Source organism: Cercospora kikuchii (genome assembly GCF_019650295.1).
Source record: "Cercospora kikuchii DNA, contig_00004, whole genome shotgun sequence".
NCBI classification, from domain to species: Eukaryota; Fungi; Ascomycota; class Dothideomycetes; order Mycosphaerellales; family Mycosphaerellaceae; genus Cercospora; species Cercospora kikuchii.
This window is the reverse complement of record NW_025408585.1, coordinates 394,574-419,817: the sequence shown is the minus strand read 5'-3', so window position 1 is coordinate 419,817 and position 25,244 is coordinate 394,574. Positions and strand designations below refer to the sequence as shown.

Below are 25,244 nucleotides of genomic sequence, written 5' to 3'. Positions count from 1 at the left end.
AACGGGGTGGAGAGAGGGATGCGGATGATAGAGGACGAAATTGACACGACCAAGGGCGTTAGCGAGGAAGGAAAGCGGCGAAATGCAGCATGCTATGGCCGCCTAGACTTGCTCGAGCACCTTTAAACTCCAGTCTGAAAAGTGTTTGTACTTTCCACTTCTCTTTCCGATACTCGCCAGCATCGAGCGTTGTAAAAGTGCCCGTGAACCGACATTTTCCCGACAATCCAGCCAAGTTTGCCCCTGATCGTACACGCATACAGGACACAACATACGAGTCGAACGTGATGTTATTAAGAAACGGTCAAGAACCTTTTATTGTAGTACTACATAAGGCTGGATGCCTGATGACCCGTGGCGAGCATCATCAGTAAAGAGTGGAACAGCCAATGCAAAGAGGAATCAGCAACGCCTCTATCCCAGAGATCCTCCATCAACACTCGCATGAAGAAGCTTTTTCGCGTACTCATGAAACTCCGTGAATTTGCTAGGACTGGTAAGCAAGCTGAATGAATCGTGAATCAATAACACAAACTTACCAGAGTGTCGCGATGGTGTTGACAAGCTTCTAACCGCCACAGACTAGATCTCCCATATTCTAGTTGCAGTTTCCTCGGTAACCAGCTCCGACGTGGTCTGGATCCTGCAGACCCCATTCCTTCATGTGCTTCCTGCAAGCACCCAAGAAATCCTGACCGCTAATGCGCGCGACGCTGGCATTTTCGGTGCACTTGCTGTTGGCGTAAGACGCAGACTAGCAAAGACCAAAGTCAGCTTGAGGTGGCAATGATTTACAACAGTGCTGGAGGAAGTAACTTACCGACCAATCATTGCAGGCCGAGTGGGTAAGATCGGGGTGAATTGTCCACACCCAACCAGTCTCCTTGTTTTGGTAGCAGCAGTTGTGTTCGGAGTGATCGTTCGTTGCCAGAGCACGGACGGAGAAAGCGGCGGCAAAGAAGAGAACGGTGGCCTTCATTTTGATTGTGGCTCGGGCGATGGGCTTTTGAGGAGGTTTGGCTTTTGGTATCTGTTGCGCTGTCGGGATGGAACTGTGTGTGATGAGCTGCTGTCTGTCGAGCTGATTGATCCTTATATATCAATTTTGGGGATCCTGCTCAGTTGCTCGATGTGTCCTTGTGGTAGCAAGACTGAGGCCAGACCTTCGGACGTCCCGGAGATTCGAGTGTCCTGCGAAGAGACTAAGACAGTAGTACGACGTTCGTCGAAGCTTCATCCTGCTATCTTTGCTATTGCCGACGAAGTCCACGAGCATTCCGAAGTTGTTTCTGTACACGAGGACTAGCAGGCGTCGAGGATTCGGACTCCGTCAGGGGTTCAGAGGCCAAGCGGGGACGAATAAGACATAGGAAAGATTATGAACTGGGGAAGTTGTCTAGTGCAATTGAATGTGGCCGCCGGAATCTCTAGAGTAGGCTAAGGACAACTCACTTCCTTAATACGCGCGGTCCTCGGGAGCCGTACCGGTGCACTGGTGGGGTAATGGGACGCGTTGTCTGGCACGAGCAGGCGTACAGAGTGGCACGTCTCCTATAGACTGAGCCGTGTTCGATACACGAGAGACCATTGCCGTGTACCACGCAGTCTGGAGTCCTACTGACTGCAGTTGTGATACTAGATTTGGGCCACTGAAGTTCCAGATCTCCTCGCAGCTTATGCGCCAAGTGGAGATGGCTTCAGCTTGGTGAGATCTTAGCCTCGTGGACCCACAAGGTGATGGATTTTCGCTGTCCGTTATAGTACACTCCAGTGCTCCAGCAGCACCGCGCCGAAGGTGGACCGTGTCTGATCGTATGCGAAGCCAGATCGTCGGCGCGAAGCAAATGTCCGGCAATGTGCGGGGATGGGAGACGTTCGTTCCTTGGGTCAAATTAACCGTATAATGGAAGATCTGAAGAGTATCGGGACCAAGCTTCCAAAACCGCAGCGCCGAGCGGCTAGATGCCTTTCGACCTCTGAAGTTACCTGTTTTGTGGAAGCCGGCCAAGCATACGTTCGCGAACTTTGTTCAGCATGACATAAGTCGCCTCCGTGACGCCACTCGTCCCAGACTACTCGGTTCATGACGCTGAAGTGCCTTGATCATTAGCCGTCTGCGATGAGTCCGGGAGGTCGTACTTGATTCAGACCTTGCTCAGCTACGACGCACTCCAGCCCATCTGGGCGGACATGGTCTTTGCGGTCAGGAGCCTCTACCTGGTTCGATGAGGCCACTCCTGTATATATGAGACGTTCTAGGCTTGGAGATTCCGCGGATTGTCTTTTGCAGATTGATCTATTCTCAAAGTGGAGATAGTCAGGTGAGCTTGTAGGTTCAGCCGTCAGATCCGCCTTTCTGCAAGCAATAGAAGATTTGTCCAAGCGATTTATCTGCGCCATGCTCTAGCGCACTGTATTTCGTCGCTATTTTGTCGGTTACATAATTGTTGATTTCGGTCCTGGTGATTTGTGCTCCTCGAAATTCCGTGACGCCAGTGCTTTAGCTAGGCGGTGAACGCTGGCAGACCATGGTCAGAGCGGCACCAAGATCGAACACTTCCAGAGCGATCCACTTTGCTGTCGTGTCATACCGAACACACAAATTTTGATCGCCTGTTGGGGCCGTCGAAGATCACTCTCGAGTCCTGCTTTGAGACTCGAGATACCCTGACTCCAATATGTGTGCTACAGACATAGCATCCTTCAAGCTCTACTGCATGGTCGGGCAAGAGGCCTGTCAAGACATATGGAGAAGCCGCCCGAGAGTTTCAGAAAGTGAACTTGGCCGATCCGCCTTTTAGCGTGTGGTTGATGCTTGGCTATCCCAGAATGCTACACTGGGATTCCCGCTCTCGTGGCGTTCGAATGACATTCTGACTGAGCCAATCAGACGAGAACACTCACCATCGCTTTGCTATGAATGGTCGCACTCTTCAATGCGAAGTCCGTGTAAGCTATGCCAAGTCTTTCAGAGCCCCCTGCCAAGCTCGTGGAAGCAACGGTGTTCCTGGGAAATTGTCCATTGCCCTAAGTCCACCTTTCTCGGAGTCACTATCATACTTTGCTTCTTCAGCAAGCTTCGTTGAGGTGGGACCGCATTCTTCGGGTTGGTCTCTGCGGCGTGCACGTACTCCACACGTTCATAACTCTCAAATCTTGCGTGTGCAGGTTCACGTTTGCAATGCTACTCCGAAGGAGCAGCCTTCATAGCTATGGATCTGGGAGCGTGAGAGATGAGTCGAGGACTCGAATCAGTAAGATGAGAGTGGAATCGAATCATCCTGTTCATAAGCCAACCTAAGTTTAGTCTGCTCAATCATGCACTACAACTACCGCCGAAACTGTCGTCCATGCGAAGGCAGCTCTTTATGGAAGTGAGGGATGCCCGACGCAATCCTCTGCAGCACATCGCCCCCTGTTCGTGACGCTACCCGACACCGAATGCGACTATGATCTCCATGAGGGCATTGTACATCATCCAGCGCACTATTTCGCTGTCGTACGGCCTCAATGGTCCGCCCCTTATTGTAAAATTTTAGAACCCACGACGGTCCTGATCGGTGGAAGATCGCGGTTCTCAATGTGGTGAAGAGCGGGAGCGTTGGCCAGTGCTCTCGCTATTGATGTGGCCCGCAATTTCACCGCCCTGAGTTGAGGTTTTTCTGCTGAGACCGGCAGTTGTTGCACGTTCACGTGAGGTTCGCAAGTGCGGTGCTCTGGAATCGAGCTGGACAGGCTTCATCGTGCCGGTTTTCCACCCTCGTTTGCTCCTGCACCTGCTGTATCACCCTCCGAAAGGCTCGACGAACCGTAGAAGAAGCATCGACTCGATGCGCATACACCCTGGCCATGTATGCCATTTCTGCAACTCTGATGGCAAAGTCTCTTGTAAGGCATATCTCGGTCACCGGAGCAGGATCTCTGGCCTGAAATTCCTGGCTACGAGCAGGGGTTGTCAGCCATCGGCATTTGGTGGCTCATCGCTGGAAAATGTTACCGAACGAAGAACGTCTTCGCGCAGGCTCCGCCGGTTTACGCGATCACTAATACCCATGATACGAGCTGACCAGGCTGGAGGGAGTTTACTCACAACCTCTATCTGCCCAGTTATTCATAGTGCATCTTTAGCGCCGCTTGGTAAATGCGGCAACGCTATCATGATAGCTTTGTGCATTCCGTACACTTCCGGGCTCAGCATACGCTCTTCTCGAAGTCTTACTCACAGTCTTCCAGCATCCTGACTTTAGGCGCAGCATCATGCTCGAGTCAAGACAAGCCTCTGAGTGCAGAACAGGGGAATAGCTCGACCATGCCATCATTTTGCGACAGCGATCTAATCATCAACTGATCCAGGCACCGAAATGAAGCTACTACATTACTGGCGGTCCTTGAGCCTGGCGGGTCGTCACTTCGTTCACCGGACCGGTCTATCAGCATCGCGACGCCAGCGATCAACATCAAGACAACGATGTGCAGCTTAATGATCACTCCATCTTATCTCAGGTCGCTCGACTTGCAGCACATCAAGCCTCCGGCATGGAGACGACTTCAATGCATCAATATCTACAATTCCTTCACAAGGAGGAGATTCATTCGCAGGATTACATGACGATCCTTGCTGAGCGTAAAGAGCAAAGGAAGAAACGCGGCCAGAAGGGAAGGCAAGCGAGTCCGTCCTCCAAGTGGGAAGAAAGACAATAACAGTAAGCAACAGCAACGAAAAGAAAAGCAAACACCCAACAACAAATGTTCAAGCCCAGGTCCGACAGAAAGGGGCCAAAGAAGATTCCGATGAGCGAACCTTGCACAAGCACAGAAAAGCCATTTCCTCCGCTCTATGACAGCAAGAATTCGGGCGTAATCAACATGATCCTGCATCACAAACACCTGGGCCACCATTCACGGCGTAGCGAGGCACGTTGCGCAGAGCCCACTTGAAGGTCCTCTCCACGTACTTTTGGCCAACCAAGCGAAAGCTCGACCCTTTGTCTCCGAGCCCAATGGACTGACAACGTAAAGCGGCATTCACGCTGGTCCCTGCCACAATCCACAGCGTTGGGACAATTTCAGTCTATATGCACGATATCATGCGCGATCGACGACACCACGACGCAGATGACGTTCGACACTGACCACCTTCTGCGTCTGCTGGTCGCGGTAGTCACAGTGCTTCCGTATTACGGAACAAGCCAGCAGCAGAGTTGGAGGCACGAGCACGAAGCATGAAGTCCACGAATCGCGAAGGAAAAATCGGAAGGACGGAAGAAAAACATGTCATTTTCCTCTATATTTGCTCTCCTGTGCTGTTCCTCATCGTCCCACATATACGGTATGAAGGCACCAGGAGCAACGGTCGATTTCTGCACAGGAGTCTAGATATTTGTTTTTATAGGCGTCCAACGTGCCACTATTGAAATGTTTCAGCTTCTCGATACCAAGACGCCAGTCGTTATATTGAGCATAATGCTGTGCGATCGATTTGATAGGTCATTCTCTCCAAGAAGATCCTTCTGCAAGCGGCTTCGCATAACGTGGTAGCAAGCCCACTGATCGGTCGACCCCGAAAGATTCACCCAGGTCTGCTTGAACCATATCTGTACAATCTTCTCGAACACAGAAGGGACGTCCAGAGGCATGGAAAGAAGAGAACATTGTATTTATAGGGGTATCCTCCGATCAGGGCCCTGATGCCCATGCATGCATGCTGTGAATGTTAAAATCTAAAACATTCACCCAGAACTTTCTTCCACCCGTCCAAGAAATGCGTGCGGATCCTTCTGCAAGATACTCATGGATGCCTTGCTTCATCTTCCCTGCCAGGACTTCCTGCAGCTTCAGGCTACTCGATAATTGCCTTGTCACTGCGCCACGGTTGCTGTTCTCCTTCCAACAATCCTCGTAACACTTCCAATCAACTCCTCGATCCGTTGCGCCTGCCCTCTGCTGCCGCCTCCGCTGAATAACCACGCATCGAAACCCACCAGGCACGCGCCACATCAGCACGAGAGGAACCAGAATCTCGTCTGCTACCTATTGCACGCCGTTTACCTTCTGACTTCTAACCAGTAAATTTAAACTTCGTGGCTTCCAACCGACCCAAGCCCTCGCGCGGAGCAACATTCCGTCGACGATACGAGTTTGTGAAATCCTGCAGAAGACCTCTAATCTTGCGCACTTCTCCGTTGTCAATGCGTTGACCGATATTGCGCAGGAGTCGTTCTTGTTCTTGCGGGGCAATGGATCCGGGAGGAAGCATTGAAACAGTCTTTCCGACCCAGTTCGCGGTGTCCTTGGGCAAGAGTTGGAAGAGAGCAAGGAGCACACCGGAGGCATCGGGAAAGCAGTCTGGCGGGAAGGTATACATCATGCCGGTCATGCAGCGTTGGGTCAAGTCCTCGCCGGTAGCCTTTACGAGTTCTTTCACTGTCTGCTGAATCTGGGGAGGATTTGGTCGATTGCTGTAAGTGCCGTCGTTCGCGTCAAAAGATGGAGATGGCGCGTCTTCTCCGCCATACGCCAGGAAGTCCCGAAGAAAGTGCAGTGTGGCAATAATCGGCTCCTCCTTCAGCAATGTCAGTGACGTTGTTGCAGCTCGAAGGATAGTACCCATCAAGTCTGAAGCTACAATCTTGTTCGGGTGGTACAGAAGCACGTCGGTCGACAGGCGGAAGAAGTCTTCAATGACATCAGGCACTTCCTCAGGTGCAAGATCGTTGAGTGCACGCATGAAGGCGGTCGCTTGTTGTTCGTAAAACGCGTAGATTTGGTCGGTCGTCTGTCGAGAGACATATTCGCTTTCGTCGGAGAACTCGCGGATGATGCTATCTGTCGCCCAGAGGAAGCATCCTTGTCTGCTGGTTGCAAATCCGGTCGAGAGCTTGTCAGCCAGGCTTGGTAATAGCGGAGCAGCGTGGACGCGGTATGAGAGGACCATGTATCTCCAGCACCGACAGACGCGCTCCACAATCGGTATGAATTGGATGAAGCTTTCGCAAATCGTGGCCAGGACAGGGAAGATTTCCTGGCAGTATTGCACCACCGGATGTGGCTCTGAAGGTCCGATGTACGGGGTCACCCACTGGATGTAGATGGTCAGCAAGTTCAGATGATCTGCAATCGCCAACTTCTGCTCTTTCTCGGTGGCGTTCTGCGCCATGGTCATGAGGCGGCGCACGATCGGATCGCAACAGAGCTTCACGTTCGAATACAGTGCGTCGATTGGCTGTTTTGCGAGGACAGAAGCAACACCTTCTGTTGTCTCCTCCTGGCTGGTCGGCGGCAATGCATCAAGATTCGTCTCATAGAATTGCTGAATCTGAGGCATATAACCCTTGAGCAGCTCCGCGCAGTCGTTGCAGAAGAATTTGAAGCTGAGCGCAGCCGCCCGAACGACTTCTTTCGACGAATGCGAAAAGGCAGCCATAATGAAGTTGAGTTGATCTTGCAATGTGTCCGGGTGTTGTGCTGTCCATTCGGTGTAGCGTCCCAGCGCCATGACCGCTTGAAAGCGCACCTTCTCCTGGTCCGGAATCTGTACAATGAGTGGTATCAGTCGTGGCAGCATGATATTCTCGTCAGACGGCACTTGACGGCCCATTGCCCGCATACTAAACAGCGGAGCCTCAAGTCTCTGCCAGTGTGGAACCAGGCCATTCTGTGCTTGGGGGCCAAACTCGCTGACCCACTTCTCGATCAACACGTAGCTCTTTTGCAGGCAATCGGTGACGCCGATCACTTCGCAGCAATCCTTCAGCACATCTCCGAGCTGATGTCTGAATTCGCGGAAACGATCTTCAGCTTCTCGATCGCCATCGAACAGGTCTGTGTCGTTGCCGTTCTCCGCGTACGGATATTGCAGATGTGTGATCATGATGTCGACGAGTGCTGAGTAGATATCGACCATCTGGACTCGCGCCTCCATGTATCGATCCAAAGTGATGTACTGCTTCAGCTCGTACCAGAAGTTGAACGTCTGGCTCAGAGCTTCTCGCTCTTTGTCCCGGCGACAGCACTCCAGCACGGCCTCCACCAAAGTCTTGAACTGCTGTGGTTCCCTAGCCACAAGTATGACCCAGGCCTCTCCTGCTTCTGCAAACACTCTTGTCACACCCTTGAACGTCTCCCAATCTTCCTCATCGGACGCGGTCGCTATTCGAGGTGCCAAAGTCGCCAGTCGGGGATATAATGCTTTAATCGTGTCCATGTTCTCGTCCACCTCTCTCGTCTCTTTGAAGATGCCACACAGTGTCTCCACCGCTGCATCAAACGAAGCATCTCCTTGCACTGCCGTCATGACAACCTCCATCAGCGGCGAGCTGACGATATCGTGCAGCGGCACTTCTCTGATCCATGATGTGATGCACTCCATGAGTTGTGGATTGTTGACTGCCTCAGGCGATGATTGCGCATACTGGATGAGCAGTTGCAGTACGTGCTGGCCATTCTGTTCCAACAGCTCCGCCTGTCTGTCTCGCAGCTCATCTTCTGTCAATGCAATCTTACGCCCCTCTGTCACCTCTTCTGGCAGCACATGCAAAAATTCCAGTACGCAGGAGATGCCCGCCTGGTCACTGCCCAGTGTGCTCACGACCGTCTGCAGCACATTCTTCCAGTCCAGCATGAGAATGGCGAGGTTTGCCAAACATACACATAATTGTGTCCGGATCGGTTTCGGGCCCTTTGCATACTGTGCGACAGTCGCAAGCAGGGTATCTCGTAATTGTGGCCATGATTCCCGGGGAATCTGGTGGAAGTCGAAGATTATCTGGTGGAAGATCCTGTGTCAGTCCTGCTCCATTGCTGCCTTCCCACTGCTCTTACCTTACCTTTCCCTTCAACGTCGTCGCCGCGAACAACTTCGCCTCGTCTGTTGACTGTGCCGATTGCAGGATGGAGAAAGTGTGAGTCCAGGCGTCTTGTGATTTTTGAAACTGCTCCAGAAAAGCATGCGCTTGCGTCTTTTGGCTCTTCTCGGCGCTGCTGGACATGATGGCCAGAGCAGACAGCACCGGCGCAAAGGCCTCGTTGACGGTCATGTTTGCGGCGTGGAGTGGGAGTGTCTGTTGGCTTAGAGGAAATGGGCGCAGTTCGTTGTCCGCCTGATCATTTCTCGTGGTCGGGCGAAGTTTGTAGTGAGTGAGTAAAGACCGTGGGAGGGGTTAGAAGGTGGGAAAACGGTTGTTGTTGCTGGATGTGATTGTTTGTGGTAAAAGAGGCAGCCCCACCAAAGAAGAGTAGAGCGCTCCTGCCGATTGCCATGCTCGACGGAGTCCGTGCGCGCTTTCCAAAACTTTAGTCTCGGGAGACTTGCAGCTGCACCTCGCGACCACCGCATCGAATTCGAGACTACAACCAGACATCCATTATCTACCCTGACAGTCCGTCGCACACAATCCAAATCACGCAGACGACTCACGCGACCACGACGTGAATCACCGCGCCGCGCCCCGTTGCGCTCCACCAACCGCACCTCCAACCACAACCACAAAACTCCAACATGGGCGATCGCAGAGGCGGCGGCCAGCGAAAGGTCCTCCTTCCGCCAATCAACTTCATATTCAAGCTCTTGCAGCAACACAGCACAGTTCAAATCTGGCTGTACGAACAGCTGGGCATCCGAATTGAGGGCAAGATCCGAGGGTTCGATGAGTTCATGAACCTGGTGATCGATGATGCAGTGGAGGTGAAGCAGCCTGCGAAGGGGGCCACGGACACAGAGGAGAAGCCGGGAGATAGGCGGGAATTGGGTGAGTGCCAGGTGTTCATGAATTGGGACAAAGATTGGGAGCTGACGTGACGTGCGCAACCAGGTCAAATATTGCTCAAGGGCGACAACGTGTGCCTGATCCAGAGTTTGTCGTGAGAGCTTGATGCTATGAGAAGACGGTCACGCTGAAACGAATCGTGTGCGGATGCGACGAGTGCGCGTACACTCGGCACGGCAGAGCCATGCTCCGAACGAGAACAAAAGGCGCAGAAACCCGATGCGACCACCGCTTCGCGATTTGCGAGAACAAATTGTGAAAGGAGGACATGTCCACAACAGGGGACAAAATCGGGCACGAAAAGTGAGTCGCCCTCATGCTGCGCACTCAAATGCGGTACACTGTAATGCTCATTGGATATCATCTGAAGTCAGCAATGTGCCATTGCCCACGGCCACGGCGTCTACTCTCCAGTCCCAAGGTTCCGTCGCGAGTTTCCCGTCTGGCACGATCTGCTCTGCCAAACAGAGTCCGACTGCGGAAGTAAGTCAGCGGGAGGCGAACCCAGTGAGTGCGTGAGGATACCCACAAAGATATGGCTTCCTCCTTTTCTCGTCACCAAAATTCCGCGTGAGGAATTTGTCGTAGAAGCCTGCGCCGTGACCCAGCCTGTTCAATTTCCGATCAAACGCCACAGCAGGCACCACGATCAAGTCCAGGCCACCTTCTGCTGCATCATCATCCTTTTCCACTCGACTTCCATCAGTGTCTATCGACAGCCCTTTCCATCCCATCGCATTCTCCCTCTCCTCGATCCCCTCATCAGACAACTTCGGAATTCCCCACCCATCCTTCTCCAGCCCAGTATACTCCTCTATCGTCTTCAGCCGCATCATATCCATGGCTTTGATCGTTCGCTTCTTTGATGTTGCATCATCATTCTTGACCGAGTAAATATATGGCACGAAGACTGTCTTCGCTTGCGATGATGAGGCTGAAAGTGCATCTCTGATCAAGATATCCGTTTGCGCTTCACTTTGCGGCATAGAGAGATATATCCCAACTCGTCGCGCATTTTTGTATTGTGAAGAATTGAGAATGATGTTCTGAGCTTTTTCGGATTGTGCTGTGAGATCTTGTGCCGAGAGTTGAGAGAGTCGGGATTTTATTTCTGAGCGGAGGGCTTTTTTGGCTTCTTTTTGGGAGTCGTGGGAGGACATGCTGAGAGACTGTTGTCGAGAATGGCTGATAATACAGGGCGCTTTTGATAATGGGACTGAACATTTATGAAGGAGGCTTCGCGTGGTAGTACAGAAACGAGTTGGTATGAGGTTGTTCATGTTCTTGGTGCTGAGCGCGGGGTGCTGGGATGTTGGCGATAAGAGAATTGTTCGGAGTTGCTTCTCAATGGAAGTCTTGACAACGCAGTCTCCCTGTCATTGCTTTCATGATAACCAGGAGAGAATATGCGCCAGGAAATTATCCTTCATTGATCAATCGTGGCATTGTCCTTCCCTTGTGTGTTGCTATCTTGAGCGCCAAGACGATCAGCGTCAGGGCGACTCCCCATTGTGGACAAACACGACTTCCACGCGACCAGCTTTCGCAGCAACCACTTCTTCACCACCCGTTGCGTTCTCGCCTCGCTTGTTGCTTTCGCATCCCACACTCGTTCAACACACCACTCGACACAGACACACAACATGCGCCGCACACTCGCGCTCGCCGCAGCTGGACTGGGCCTGATCGCATCCTCGCACGCCGCTCTCCCCTCAGACATCGTAGGCACCTGGTCCACCAAATCCGGCAAGACTCTCACCGGCCCTGTATGTCTCACCACCACCTTTCCCTTACCCTACCTATCCCCCGGTAGATTTCTCAACTTACACATCTTCTCTTCAGGGCTTCTACGACGCCGTCAACGACAAACTCATCGAACCTGCCCATACTGGAATCTCCTACTCCTTCACCGCGGATGGCTACTACGAAGAAGCCTACTACCGCGCCATCGCGAACCCCGTTCGACCGAACTGTCCTGGCGGGATAATGCAATGGCAACATGGCACATGGGAGCAATTATCGAATGGCTCGTTAGCTTTGACCCCTATTGCTTCGGATGGGAGACAATTGCTCAGCAAACCGTGCGATAATGAGAATGCGATTTATACGAGGTACAATCAGAGCGAGACGTTCAAGGTGCGTATCTGGAGAAGGAACAAAGGTTGTGGAAGAGGGAGCTGACTGGAGGTCCTGTTACAGCAATACCAAGTCCTCACCGATCCTTACCATAATGTCAAACGACTCAATCTTTGGGAGTTTGACGGGACACCGATGCAACCTTTCTACATTGCCTTCGAACCGCCGCAGATGCTTCCTACCACGACGTTGCACGCCGCAACAACGGAGACAGCGAAGGCTGGAAAGAAGAGCAAGAGAGGGTTGAAAGATGGGGGTCCTGCTTCGTACATGGAAGTTCCGTTGAACTGGAAGAGCAAGTTTGAGCAAGGCAAGAGCGGCGACATGTTGGTGCAAAATATCAACCCTGATCGGCTGTGGTGGGTTGGACTGGCGTTTACAGGAATTGGAGGACTGTTGTATTTTGGACCCAGACGACTGGGGCTGAGGATTTAGGAGATGTTCTTTCAATGAGGCGTTTCTGTATGGATATCATGAGAACAGGACTAGCGAGGCATGCATGCGCATGGATCTGGAGTGGGGTTCAAGAGCATAATGAGCGTTTTACAAAATGGGCACGGGATGGCGTTCTGATATGGCGTCTACGGAAAACAGCAAGCAGGATGGCTGCGGCCAGCTATGGGTATGGCTCAGATGATGCGAGCGTGTGTGCATGAAGTACGTGGGACACGCAGGAAGTGTATGTATAGTGGCAGAGCATCAAAATCCCGACAAGGACAGCATTATTGCAATATGTTTGTTCTCCGTTTCTCATTCTGTTGGGATGCTGTGAGGTAGCGCCGAAGCACTGCACATGAAAAAAACAGAGCATCACATTCTGAGCAGGAAAGAACCATTGCTCCTCAACCCTTCCTTGTATCAATCTTGGCTGGCGGAACTCTGCAACTTTGCATTATATACCGCCACCCACTTCTTATACCATTGCCTCCCTTCTTTCCTATTTCCTTGCCTCAGTATGAGAACGGCACATCTAGGGAGGAGAAGTGTAGCAAACAACCGGCGACTGCTTCCGAGGCGTGTAACGTGTGGGCTTGCCACCCGCCGGGACAGAGTTTCTGGTCACAGCTGCTGCTTCTGCCGATGATTCCCTTCTAACGTTGGTGCTGGCATTTCACTTCCTCTTCACCCACGTGGGAAGACACTTTGACGAGCTACAGTAGCAGATGCAAGATGCAACGCTCGAGATCGCGGCCGCTGAGCGGGATCTGAGCCAGCATCATCGGCGGAGGTCGTCGCGTTCGTGCGAGAGCAGCATCCATGCCACCCGATCTCGGCAATGGAAGAGTGGACTGATTCTGTCGGCAGAGGCACAAGAACGGCAACAAAGCCTTGGAAATGCTTGTCCGACAGGCCAAGTTGATGCAAGAACTGGCCGATTTCTCGGCGCTTGAACTGCAGACGTCGCGTCCACACAAACTTTGCACATGCACGAGCTGCATCAGCGCCATCGCCCTCGCCGCCACGCCACACCCTGGCAAGGCGAGAAAATTATCTGATCCGACTTGCCGAGTCTAGCGTGTGAGGGCCATGCTCATTCGACATGAGGCACAGAGCGGAAAGCTTTCCTCCAGTAGGACGAATGGGTCAGGGCCGGGACCACATATCGTTCGTTCCGTTGCGTGGGATGGCAGCGCGAACAAGAAGTGCAAACCCAAAATGACAAAGTGCCCGAGCAGCGCGCGCGTTCTCGCTCGAGCGTTGGTGCTGAAGTGGAGTTCTTCTAAGACCTGCAGCACGCGCCTTTTCCTCAAGAAGCGAGCCATCTTATCAATCTGACAAGATCTTTCCATCGCCTTCACTTCACTTTGCTGATCGACACTCACCTCGACAGCACCTCCACCCATTCGACAGTCGTTCTGTGGACGTCGACGGCTCACGATGGGTGTCCTCGACCAGACTCGCGGTCGCCAGACTGAGCAGCACACTGCGGAGGCCTTTGCCGTCACTGACGATGTTGGCGGAAAGTCGCCTGTCGAAACGTCTCACTCCAAAGATGTCAACTCCGACAGCGATGCTCTGAGCCTCGAAGCTCAGAACGACAAGGAGGTTCAGCAACACCCAGATCAAGTTACTGCCGATGCCCCCGAAGGTATCCAAAAGGCAGAAGCTGCCGCCCTTGTTTGGACCAAGCCCGTCCTCTATGCTACCTTTGCATGGTACGTAGAAGAAGCTCCCCATGATCGTCTCCCTCACTGACTAGCGCCCCACAGGATCTGGGTCTGCTTCTTCATGCTGGCTCTCCAGTCGTCGATCATGTCTGTGGCCTCCGTCAACGCATACGCCAACTTCAGCACCGCTCCCGCCTACACCACCGCTCAGATCCTCGCGACCATCATCGGTGGAGTGCTGAAGCTGCCCATTGCGAAGCTGCTCAACATCTGGGGCCGTACTGAAGGCTACCTCGTCTTCTTCGGCGTCTACCTGCTCGGCATTCTCATCATCGCATCCAGCGACGGTGTTAACAGCTATGCCGCTGGCTATGTGCTGTATTGGATCGGTTACGATGCCGTCTACCTCATCCTCGATATTTTCGTGGCTGATACCACCGGTCTTCGCAACCGAGCCTTCGCATGGGGTTTTGTGTCGACACCTTTCATCTGCACTGCCTTCACTGGCCCCCTTGCAGGGCAAGCGTTCTTGGATACTACAACGTGGAGATGGGCTATTGGTGCATTCTGCATCATTCAGCCAGTCGTCTTCCTCCCACTGGCCATTGTGTTCAAGTTCTACCAGCGCAAAGCTGAGAAGATGGGTCTGCTGAAGAGGGAGAGCTCTGGGCGCACTGCGATGCAGTCCTTCATGCACTACTTCCATGAGTTTGACAGTAAGTGACCTTCTCACTCTGCTCCACCCCTCACTAACAACGCTTCCAGTCGTCGGCTGCGTCCTTCTCATGCTGGCCTTTGTCCTCTTCCTACTCCCATTCTCCCTCCAATCCTATGGCCGAGCCTCATTCTCCTCCGCCACCTTCATCGCCATGGTCGTCATCGGCGTCTGCCTCTTCCCCGTCTTCTACGTCTGGGAACGCTACTTCGCTCGCGTCCACTTCGTCCGCTGGGAACTCATCCGCGAACGCACCGTCCTCGGAGCCTGCGTCCTGGCCGCCGTCCTCTACTTCAGCTTCTACTCCTGGGACCTCCAATTCTACAACTACGTCAAAGTCACCTACGCCCTCACCGTCCGAGACGCAGGCTACATGGCACAGATCTATAACGTTGGTTCGTGTTTCTGGTCCCCAGTCTTCGGCGCCTGGGTCTACTACTCCAAGCGCTTCAAGAATGCTTGTCTCTTCTTCGGTCTTCCCCTCATGTTCCTCGGATCTGGTCTCATGGTTCATTTCCGCGGCGGAGACTACGGTATTGGCTACGTCGTCATGTGTCAAATCTTCATCGCCGTCGCCGGAGGAACTCTCGTCATCGGTGAGGATATGGCCGTCATGACCGCTGCCGACCGCGAAGGTGTTCCAATGATGTTGTCTATCATCTACCTCGCTTCCAACATCGGTGGCTCCATCGGTACTGCCGTCTCCACTGCGATCTACGGCAACACGTTCACCGAAGCGCTCTCGCGAGCTTTGCCTGCGAACCTTCAGGACCAGGTTCAGAAGATCTATCTTGGGGGTTACCTACTCCAGGAGACTTACAATCCGGGCACGGTCGAGCGCACGGCGATCAATTATGCTTGGGGACAAGTGCAGTATTATAGCTGTATTTCTGCTGTGTCGGTTCTCGTTCTTGCTATTCCGGCGATTGCCATTTGGAAGAATTACCGGGTTGATAAGCAGCAGAATAAGGGTGTGATGATCTAAGTCAAGAGACGAACTTGGAGGATCACAGCACGAGAGAAGGGTGTTGGGTATGTTTTGGCTGTGAGCAGGATATTCGCTTCGGTCATCTGCGGACTGCGTGGCTACCGGCTGTCGACCTGGATGGTTTGCATGCCAGTCCTTTTCATATGAGCATCGAGCGTATGCACAATCGACACTGCAGAAAGAAAAGCATGTTAATGGAGAAGCGAGCATGAAGGCATGACACGGAGAATAACGTTCTTCTCTGTCCTCGAAGCATAAGAGTAATGGCGTTCGTAGCTTTATACCCCCGGTATCTGTTTACTTCACTTCAGCACTATGTCTCATTTTCATCGTGCAGGCAAGGAGGGAGGCAGAACGGTCATCATTCTGTACAGGCGTCAAACTTCATCAGTATTGGGGCAGTTAATGTTGGGTTTTCATCGTTCTGTATTGTGATACTGTCAGCTCAAGTACATAGAGAAGAAGGCAGGCCGTAATAGTCGCTTCTGTTGCGGTCGAAGCTCTTTGTGGCCTTTTCCTCCTTTCATTCATGTAAAGGGAAATGCATGCAAGACTGCAGCTCGTGCTGTCTGTGATGGTGTTAATCTGTGTGAAAAGCAAGTACTTTTGTTGAATCATTCTTGTGTTGAAGAGAGCAGTATTCGTGTCGCAGATGTAGCATGACGCTTCTGCAATCCTCAACGTTGAAGGTGCCGCTCGAGTTCATTATGTCCTCTCCGTGCGCTCAGTCTCAAAGGCAGTCTGCTCATTGCCTACCAGCCTTCCCCTTGATCCTGCGATGAAACATCGGTCTCCGTGTGTGCAATTTCGCCTCCCCAACTCTCGGCATCGTCACCATCGTCTGCATCGTCTGCATCGGCGATCTGCTCGAGTTCGTCGTCAAGTTGCGTTTCATTCATCGAGTTTTCATCGTAGTCGCTGTCGGAGCCGTGACTAGATGTAGCGTATGAATCGCTCACCGTAGATGTCCAGCCAGGCTCGCCGCTGTTCTCGCCCTCCTGCTGAATTGCCGACTCAAACTCTAATGTGGCCTGCATTCTGCGCTCCTCACGTTCGCGCTCCTCCTCTGCAAGCTCCAAGTCGAGCTTAGCCTTGCGCTTCCGACGCTCTTCTAAGAGAGGATCGTCCTCGCGCATATGAAACACTGCGCTGACACCGATACGGGTGGCTGCAGATGAATCTGGCCTAAAAGTGCAGCGGCATGCTGCGTGAACCTCCATCAAATCCTGAACAGCATCGTACAAGCTTCGGACCGTGAAGCCTTCTGGTGAGGGTGCTTCTGTTTCCATGGTCTCGTTGTGTGGGTGATCACAGCAATTTTCCCACCCATCATGGCAGCAAACTGAGACATGAACGGATGGAATCGGTGGGTGAGAGATGCGCATGTCGCCGACTCGCGACCCGAATGTCTTCTTTTTGCTGCCCGAGTGGAAGGTTCCTCGAAGCTGAACATTTTCAATCTCATCCCTTAACTCCGGACCACCCGAGCAGCCTGCGTGATCCAAAGCGGGGCATCCCCAATCGCCGAAGAGGGAATAATTCGCCCACGGATCCCAGCTGCACATGAAGGGATAATCGGGATCCCAGCCGCGTTCGCTGTGAAGATGATGATCGAAGGGAGAGTGATAGAAGTCGTCAGTGTAGAGCTCAAGACCGAGCATACGCTTGAGTCTGACCGATCCCATGACGGCCTCGTACCAACGACGCTGAACTCCCATACAGTCGAGCTTCATGCGGGTCGGCAGAAATGTCAAAATCTCCTCGAGGAGCTCCGGTGTTCCAAAGACCTTTTCTGCGGCGGCGCCACTGGTAGGACGCATGAGCACAGGCACCAGATCCCACATCTGGTCGACAGGGCGGCGTATGGCCAGAGCGTTTGCGCGTAGTGTCTCCAGTTCGACACGTATCTGCTGTGTTGCCGCTTCTGTTCCCGGAATGGTGTTGAGAAGCGTTAGCGACTTGCTCAGGCCATCTTCGAGAGCTTGTTGCTGTTGCTGAATTTGTTGCACGTCTGCAATGTCGAATTCGAGGTTGTGTCTCTTCGACAGAGGGCGGTCAGTACACTCGCGCCAAACCACTTCGAAATACGAAGCCATGTCGGTCGGTCGATCACGGTTGCCGCTCTGTGCAGCAGCCGCGGAAGAGGTGTGTGTTGGCGTGTTGGCGTGGTTCGCGGAACGCTGTCAAGTAGCGGGGCGATGTTGTTTGGAGAGAGCCAGCGCGAGATGTGCGGGCAGAAAGCAAGCTCGCAACCTAAGCAGACAAAAGTGGAGACGACGCTGCCTCAGGACACCAGAAGTGAACTGATGCACGAATCGACGAACGCACATGCATACTCACATGACACCCGCACGAAATAAACATTGCTCGCCACAATACGGCTGAAGTGTAGCATGTGGTGCATTCCAGTGCGACCTACATGGAATATTCACGACCCTAGCTTACCCGCGATTGATCAACCTCGAAAACATGGCTCCCCCCACATTGCGTGCCAGTGACCCTGTGAACAACCCTCTTTCCACCAGTCCACTTGCCTGACTGAACTTGTCGCATCTCGAGAAGGCCAACGTATTCGTAATCGTAAGAACCAGGGCAATGACTGCAACGCAAACCATTAGCACAACATCCTCTGCCCATCCTCCCCCTAGAACGAGGAAAGTACTCACCAACCAACGTCAACCAAACAAACGACAACCTCACAAACGCCACAATCGCCAACGCAACCCAAAGTCCCGGCTGCGCATACAACGCCAACCAAAAGAACCTCTTATCCGTCGCATTCACAATCTTTCCTCCGGGCTCATTCGCCTGCGGCGCACTCTCAAATACCCAATGCGAATCTCCTGTGCCTGTGTTAACTTCGTTCCACCAGCGGAGCCCCACGAGTCGGCGGCCGGCGATGTTTTTGAGGTAGTAGAAGTCCATGGCGAGGAGGATGATGGTGATAATGAAGATCATGACGAAGTTGGTGGTGAAGATCATGCCGAGGAGGTAGACGAGGAGGGAGGCTATACATTAGAATGAGTTGGTTAGTGGGTGTGAGGGTTGAGGGGAGAGGGAGAGGTATAGCGTACAGATTCGAAAGGCGAGAAAGGTGACGAGGGTGATGGGATGGGCGCTCAATCGCCAGTTGAGGTCGCCGGAGGAGGGCTGAATGTCCGCCATCGTTGGCGTAGAAGTGCGCGATGCGCGCTGAGGATCTGAAGGGCGGCGATGCTCGGAAGATGTCAAGTGGTGACCTGGATGTCTGCTGTGAAGCTCATAGCTCGAAAGTACGTGAGGTCAGATCGCCAGAGGACGCGTTTCGTGGAGAGAGCTGTCGGCGAAGCGGAGTAACAGTTTCTCCGACTTTCTATACATAGACGGCAACCACCTCACTCTCAAACTCCGTCCCGACGAACGACAATGACAAGGCAATTGGAGCTTCCGAGGCGCGTTTCGGAAATCCAAAACAACTATGTCCTGGCGGAGAGTGACCAGTCCATCAACGCGCTTTGGTTTCTCATACGACGCGACAGTATGCCGGTCCCGAAAATGCTCCTGCGGACGAGAACATGAATTGATCACGATACTCTTCGATTCACATTTCTGCAACCCTGTTTCGAGGCCTCTGTGTACATCACCATACCTTCTGTCCTTGGGCTGGCATAGAGCGCTCGCATCTTTCACACTTCGACAGTCTTGCTTCCTTCGCTCCCACATTCTGTTGGAATTGTCTCGGCAGCGGCGCAGTAGTGGTATCATGACGCAAGGCTCGACAACTCACCCAATCTTCCTCCTCAACAACAATCATCAAAACATATGGCCGATCAACGCATCACGGGACCGAATTGGTCGTCTGAGGGCGGCACACTGAATCCGTCTGCTTTCGGCGAGCCGCTCGATGCTGCTCGTTGTGCTGCGCTGCACAATCATCTCATGGAACGAGGCTTCCAGCTCGGCGGCCAAAACTCCGCCGAGGCGCGGCCAGAGACGTGGTGGCATGTACATGGCAGCAGCCTATCAGACGTCTCGAGCAAGCTGCATCCCAACGTGCTGGAGTTCCTCAAGCTTGCGTGGGTGTCCGCACCAGGGGAGTCTTTCTTTTGGAGCACTGCTGGCATACCCTCTCCGGACGACTTGTTTGCCAACGGCGTCAACGAGGCGTATCAAGGCCTCACCACTTTGGACCATGACATGTACAGTGAAGATGACGACGATTTCGAGATCGATGTCCCAGCCGCTCTGGATCTGGATCGCCATCGCTTTGTAACTCTGTATGCATTTCAAGCATCACACCACGAGAGAAGTCCCTCCATTGGTGTCATCTTCGATCAAGTCCACCACATGGCGACCTTTGTACCAAATCAAGGCGAGATTCCTCTTCTGATCAACGGCCACAATACCCAGAAGTTCACCTGCCTGGAGCAAGTATTGGACTCGTGGCATTTTCTTGTAGACCGAGAAAAGGTTACCAAACAGAGCGGAATCTGGCAACTCAACGAAGTCGCGCAATGTGATCTGGATGATGCACTCTCCGCTTGGGACGATTTGGTGGAGAACGTCGAGCAGCGCATACTCAACAATGACGGGAGTTTATTGGAAGACGACACGACCCGTGTGTTGCTTAACCCAGACACTGCGGCATCGCTGTCGTTGTCCACGTTCCGCCGGAGCTTTCGCACGAGAGCACGCCTGCCCAGATTCCAATGGATCGCTCCAGGATTGCAGGTCCCTTCATCCGAGGAGCTCACTAGACGAATTAGCGCGGCCACGACAACAGACGAGACAAGCACGAGCGACTCATTGCAGGAGCATCCTTCGCTCCTTTTTGCCATTCCAGAGTCCAATCGAGTGCCTTGGCCTTCAAACTACTTCTCGTCGCTGACGCAACGAGTGCCCTCAAATTCGGAGCTTCTCTTCCCGTTCGCAAAGAACATTGATGACGAAGCTGGCTTCGCTCCAGGACTCTATCTTTCCTCGACTGCTTCCGAGCATATGGTATATGCAGACTCGTTCCGTCTCATCTTGCCCTTCACGCTTGGGGCAAATGGTTTTGTTCGAAGAACTGACTTCACCTGGGATATTGGCATCTCTGAGGCAACTGATCAGCTGGGCAATTTGCACAACAATACCGCGCCACGGTTCGTACACACAGCTTTGCTTCTCTGCTTGCGCAGACAATCTAACAAACAGCCAGATACTCCGAGCTCTACCAATTGGGCAACTCCATCACGGACAATGGTATTCCACAGCATGATGAACAGTTATCGAAGTTGTTCCAGGCCTGGAAGCGACAGGGTGAGATGGGAGCAGGCGGGTGGAGGGTGAGCGAGCAAGACGCAGTTGGCGTTATCGGTGAGTGGAGGGTCACTGCTCGGACGTGCCAGCTGTGACTGCGCGTGCTCCATGACCCCACCTCTAGTCCGTGATCTGACAGTATGCAGGCCAGATCGGAGACGAAATACAAGGCATCGCTATCATCGAGCACAATGCCGATTCGTGGGAGCGATGGGGCAACTATACCATCGGAAGATGAGTATACAGGCCTCGCCTTCCCAATCATAGATCTACCTTCGCGTCGAACGGTGCCATTGACCAATGGACCAATGTTGAGAACAAACCAACCACGCGGGAGCAAGAGCTCGCCCATTGGGAGAGCTTGAGCGTTGAAGCTTCTGGCAATAGTCTAAGAATTGTAGACCATATTGCGTTATATGGCTCAACAGGGATGGCAACAGCGGACTGCAGCTGTTGGCAGGCGATAAAATAAAAACTGATAGGCAATCCTGCGAGTTCTGCATCCTCGACTGTCAATACCTCGTGACGCTTGCCAATTTTGATGAAGCTTGCTATGAGCTTTACTCAGATGATCCGGTCTGGCAAGTCTGTACGACTAGCTACAATACAGGGTTGCTGTGCATCTTTCGCAGACTCCTGAGATGATGTCGCCAGTCAAAGCATCGCCCAATCACCATCAAGAGCTCACATTCGCCTCTAGGAAGCTGCTGTAGAGCTCGAAAGCTCTGCAGGCAAGAGCGGTGCTCCGCTTTCCCTATGGTCAGGCGCGCGGGGAATTGCCTCCTTAATTCTCCATCGTACCGTCCCAGGGCTTCGTTAAGTGCAGTACCGGCTACCGCGTGCATGTTCCCGAACCAGCAGCACTCGCACCGATTCGTACGGTCTTTCTCTTGCTGATGATGAATACAATATGCAGAGGATCGGGGGAGTGGTGTGGTGGCGGTTCAAGCTGTTCAACCGGAAGACGCGCCTTCTCGTACTCAGAATGCCATGAGAACCTACAGATTTTTAGGCAATGCCGCCAATGGTAGGCATCCTGAGAATTTGAGAAGGAGCCATCGCATGGTGGCTACTCAGGGAGAACGAGATTGCTTGATTCATCGATCTGAGACCCCAGCCGGCTTCCCTGTCTCTTTTCTAGACCGCTGGTTCTTGCATGACGGTGGGATGTTTCAACTTGGTGCTTCGCAGGTTTTCCACATTTCTGCCGCTTTGTCACGGCGTCTGTGCAGAACTGGCAGCCAAGTGAAAGTTTCCCAGGTACCGCATTAGCTTTGCAAACGGTATGCGTTGGCCAGGCGCGGGAGTCGCTATGTCCGGCCAGTCAAAGAGAAAGAGCACGGAGGCAGCTTCATCCCGGTGGGCGGGTTGGGATTGGCATCACTTGTAGTTGCTTCGTCGTTTTGGCGACTTGGCGTCGAAGACACGAAAGACGACTGATCTAACCGTGTCGCAACACGACAGTATTCTGCGCTGCCCTTCATCTGAGTCGCGCGCAGCAGAGCAGAGTCGCTATGGTGATACTACTGAGACCGCAGTACCATGTGCAGAGTTACGATCAATGATCTAGCAAACGTGGTAAGCCACACCAAAGAACATTCTACGCGTGCAGAGGGCCGGGCTGAGTTGTAGGCAAGAAAGCCTGGTCCAGGAGAAGTGGTCACTGCAGAGCGCTCTCGTGCGGCTCAACATTTTCGCGCCACTTTGCACGGCCAAAGAGAGCTTACATTATAGCTATATACGTTGAAAGTAATGATGGGATGTTCGACGCCGTTACGTTAGCCGTTTGGCACCTCCTCCAGCATGGGAAAGCCGAAGCTCCTCTGCACTGTTGTAGAAAGCAGCCAAGACCGACCAAGTAAGCGGAACGAGCCGACCGACTTCACTTCTCCCTGTTGGACATGCAACAACCTGTCATGCCAAGATGCTTGTTCTGATTGCAGAGAACACTACACCAAAATTCGGCTCCCAATTTTCCGAATTGCAGTTGGTCATCTGCGTTCGACGATTCGCCCAGCGGAATGCAAGGACCATGCCGCCCGCAGCCTTTGAGGCATTTTCACTTGTTCAGAGGATGCGTGTCTGAGAGCCTTGCTGCCCCTCTGGTTCTGTTGCGCTGATCCAGTCCAACGCTCAACATGAAAATCGTCTAGACCCGTACAGTCCAATCAGGATACGTCAAGGAAACGGCATCCTTGTTACAAGTGCACTTCACTATAGGCGCTGAATGGCCGCTCGAATTGGCACACTGATGATTTATACATTTGATTAATACGCAACAGGGCCGTTCTGGCACCATCGAGCTGAAGACACGCAGCTCGGCGACCATCTATTGGCGTAGGGCGGAATGAACCGAAAGACCCCCTTCTCAATCCAGGGTGGTCAATGGACAGGTCGGCCGGCCACAGCACTGCTGCCGGCCCTGCCGGCCGATTCAGCGGCCGTGTCCGTCCGTCCGGACGAGAGCCTCTCATTGGCCATGCCGTCCACCGGAGCCCTGTCCGCTGTTCGCCTTGCCTAATTAGGAAGGATGTTGAAAAATGAAGCCAGAGGAAGGTGTTGTTAGCCCTCTATTCGCACGTCTGTCTGCTGGCTGTTGCCTTCATATGAGCTTGACATCTCACTGTCCACGTCGCCGCTAAAGTGATCGTCTTGCGCTCTTACCACCTCCTTTGTGTGTCTCTTCAACACAAAGTCGTTCTTGAACCAATTTCGCAGTAGTTGGTGTGATTGTGCGTAGTCTGTCTTCGTCTGCCACCTCTCATTGTCGAGAACGTGGCCAGCTAAGCTAAACTCACGCTCACACGCGCTCGAGCTCGCCGGCGTGGCCAGTAGGTCGAATGCTAGCTTGGACAACAATGGATATCGCTGGCGATTGTCACGCCACCATTGGACGACATTAATAGGCTTGTTGCCAACCATATAAGGTGTCAGAGGCTCGGCAAGATAACGCTGCAGATCGTCTTGCAACACAGTGTCCGTGAGCATTAACGATGCCGTGTAATCGTCGACCTCGCGTTCACGTGTCGCCGGCCTAGTTGTTGGTGCTGGACACCGCATCTTATACTCATTATAGAGCTCTTCAATCGCGTGTCGTGCCTTCACTGTCCATAGCGTGGACGCCTCGATATCGTCTTGATTCTGCTGCTGCGACTGCCGTTGCTTGCACTTCGCTTTCGCCTTATTCTTGCGCTGCGTATTGTCGTCTTTCATACCACCCCAGTGCTGCTCGAACCAGCTCATCTTGAGCGATGGATGTAACGCCACGGCGGCACGGTAGGCAGGCGTGCGATCGCTGAGTCGATAGTACTTGTCGAGCTTCTTCCAACCAAGATTGACTATCGCCTTAAGGTGTGAGTTGGCCGCGTGTTCATGGTCTGACTTCGCCTTCTCAAGTGTAGTTAGCAGTGACTCCAAAGCTGTCAACGACTGCCACAATCCACCGAAGTGTTGGCCATCTGCTTGGACCTTCAGCGACGCCATCTTCAGCGGCTTGAGAAGCTTCAATATCTCCTTCAACTCGGCCCAGTCATCCGCGGTGAGTATGTCTTCACGAAGGTCGTCAATGAACTGTAAGCAATACAGCTCTATTGGATCTTTGAGCTCGAGGCCACGCTCGATCATGTCGTGGTCAGATTGCCACTTAATCCCGCCGTTCAACACTAGCTCGACAAGTCGTGTGTCTGCCTCGCGTTGTTTTGATCGAAAGACGTGTCGTCGTGCCTCGCTATAGTGAGCATGGATCACGATATTATGGAGCTTGCCAACACAGCCCTTCTTTCGCCATGCTGTCTGACGATCGACGGCATTACGTAGAGATAGAGCGCGTTGAAACTCGTATACGATCTCGCTGTCTTCGAGCTCCTCGTCTTCCTTATTCATGTCGTTGCAAGCCTGGTCAATACACTCGATGTCGACGCCGTAGAGCATAGCCTTAACGACTAAGTTGATGAAGTGGCCAGCGCAGCGAAGGCGGCACTTGTGAGGGTGTCGGAGACTTGGTATTTCGCGCCTAATAGCTTCGATCGTCGTGTCGTTGTTAGACGCGTTGTCGGCCATAAAGTAGGTCAGTTTGGACGCGATATCATACTGTCTGATCAGCTTGAGAAGGATGTTTGCCTGCTCTTCACCAGTGTGATTGCCATAGGTTGGTACGAGTCCAATAAGTACTGTCTTCAGCTGATAGTCCTTATCGAAGTAGTGAGCATGAACACCTAAGAAGTCGGTGCCGCCATCGATGTCTGCTAGCCACG

At 52.9% G+C, this 25,244-nt stretch overlaps 9 protein-coding genes across 9 annotated transcripts; 4 read left to right on the top strand and 5 right to left on the bottom strand.

Moving 5' to 3' along the window:
- Positions 1 to 598: 598 nt before the first annotated feature.
- CKM354_000638200 (uncharacterized protein) lies at positions 599 to 979 on the bottom strand (the record flags this gene model as incomplete). Its single annotated transcript, XM_044801695.1, has 2 exons — positions 599 to 754; positions 821 to 979. 2 exons carry the CDS (start codon positions 977 to 979, stop codon positions 599 to 601), a joined length of 315 nt encoding a protein of 104 aa, XP_044657630.1.
- A 5,079-nt stretch (positions 980 to 6,058) lies between these two features.
- Positions 6,059 to 9,035, bottom strand: CKM354_000638100 (uncharacterized protein; the record flags this gene model as incomplete). The annotated part of the gene is made up of 2 exons (XM_044801694.1): positions 6,059 to 8,764; positions 8,826 to 9,035. 2 exons carry the CDS (start codon positions 9,033 to 9,035, stop codon positions 6,059 to 6,061), a joined length of 2,916 nt encoding a protein of 971 aa, XP_044657629.1.
- A 461-nt stretch (positions 9,036 to 9,496) lies between these two features.
- On the top strand, positions 9,497 to 9,862 carry CKM354_000638000 (mRNA splicing protein SME1; the record flags this gene model as incomplete). Its single annotated transcript, XM_044801693.1, has 2 exons — positions 9,497 to 9,746; positions 9,810 to 9,862. 2 exons carry the CDS (start codon positions 9,497 to 9,499, stop codon positions 9,860 to 9,862), a joined length of 303 nt encoding a protein of 100 aa, XP_044657628.1.
- Positions 9,863 to 10,114: 252 nt separating this feature from the next.
- On the bottom strand, positions 10,115 to 10,924 carry CKM354_000637900 (5-formyltetrahydrofolate cyclo-ligase; the record flags this gene model as incomplete). The annotated part of the gene is made up of 2 exons (XM_044801692.1): positions 10,115 to 10,239; positions 10,294 to 10,924. The coding sequence occupies 2 exons, from the start codon at positions 10,922 to 10,924 to the stop codon at positions 10,115 to 10,117; spliced, it is 756 nt and encodes a 251-aa protein (XP_044657627.1).
- A 483-nt stretch (positions 10,925 to 11,407) lies between these two features.
- CKM354_000637800 (uncharacterized protein) lies at positions 11,408 to 12,335 on the top strand (the record flags this gene model as incomplete). Its single annotated transcript, XM_044801691.1, has 3 exons — positions 11,408 to 11,530; positions 11,607 to 11,900; positions 11,964 to 12,335. The coding sequence occupies 3 exons, from the start codon at positions 11,408 to 11,410 to the stop codon at positions 12,333 to 12,335; spliced, it is 789 nt and encodes a 262-aa protein (XP_044657626.1).
- Positions 12,336 to 13,778: 1,443 nt separating this feature from the next.
- CKM354_000637700 (uncharacterized protein) lies at positions 13,779 to 15,708 on the top strand (the record flags this gene model as incomplete). Its single annotated transcript, XM_044801690.1, has 3 exons — positions 13,779 to 14,056; positions 14,111 to 14,724; positions 14,774 to 15,708. The coding sequence occupies 3 exons, from the start codon at positions 13,779 to 13,781 to the stop codon at positions 15,706 to 15,708; spliced, it is 1,827 nt and encodes a 608-aa protein (XP_044657625.1).
- A 755-nt stretch (positions 15,709 to 16,463) lies between these two features.
- CKM354_000637600 (uncharacterized protein) lies at positions 16,464 to 17,807 on the bottom strand (the record flags this gene model as incomplete). The annotated part of the gene is made up of 1 exon (XM_044801689.1): positions 16,464 to 17,807. One exon carries the CDS (start codon positions 17,805 to 17,807, stop codon positions 16,464 to 16,466), a length of 1,344 nt encoding a protein of 447 aa, XP_044657624.1.
- Positions 17,808 to 18,152: 345 nt separating this feature from the next.
- Positions 18,153 to 18,876, bottom strand: CKM354_000637500 (uncharacterized protein; the record flags this gene model as incomplete). Its single annotated transcript, XM_044801688.1, has 3 exons — positions 18,153 to 18,310; positions 18,378 to 18,719; positions 18,786 to 18,876. The coding sequence occupies 3 exons, from the start codon at positions 18,874 to 18,876 to the stop codon at positions 18,153 to 18,155; spliced, it is 591 nt and encodes a 196-aa protein (XP_044657623.1).
- Positions 18,877 to 19,512: 636 nt separating this feature from the next.
- Positions 19,513 to 21,229, top strand: CKM354_000637400 (uncharacterized protein; the record flags this gene model as incomplete). The annotated part of the gene is made up of 3 exons (XM_044801687.1): positions 19,513 to 20,834; positions 20,891 to 21,048; positions 21,138 to 21,229. The coding sequence occupies 3 exons, from the start codon at positions 19,513 to 19,515 to the stop codon at positions 21,227 to 21,229; spliced, it is 1,572 nt and encodes a 523-aa protein (XP_044657622.1).
- Positions 21,230 to 25,244: the final 4,015 nt, after the last annotated feature.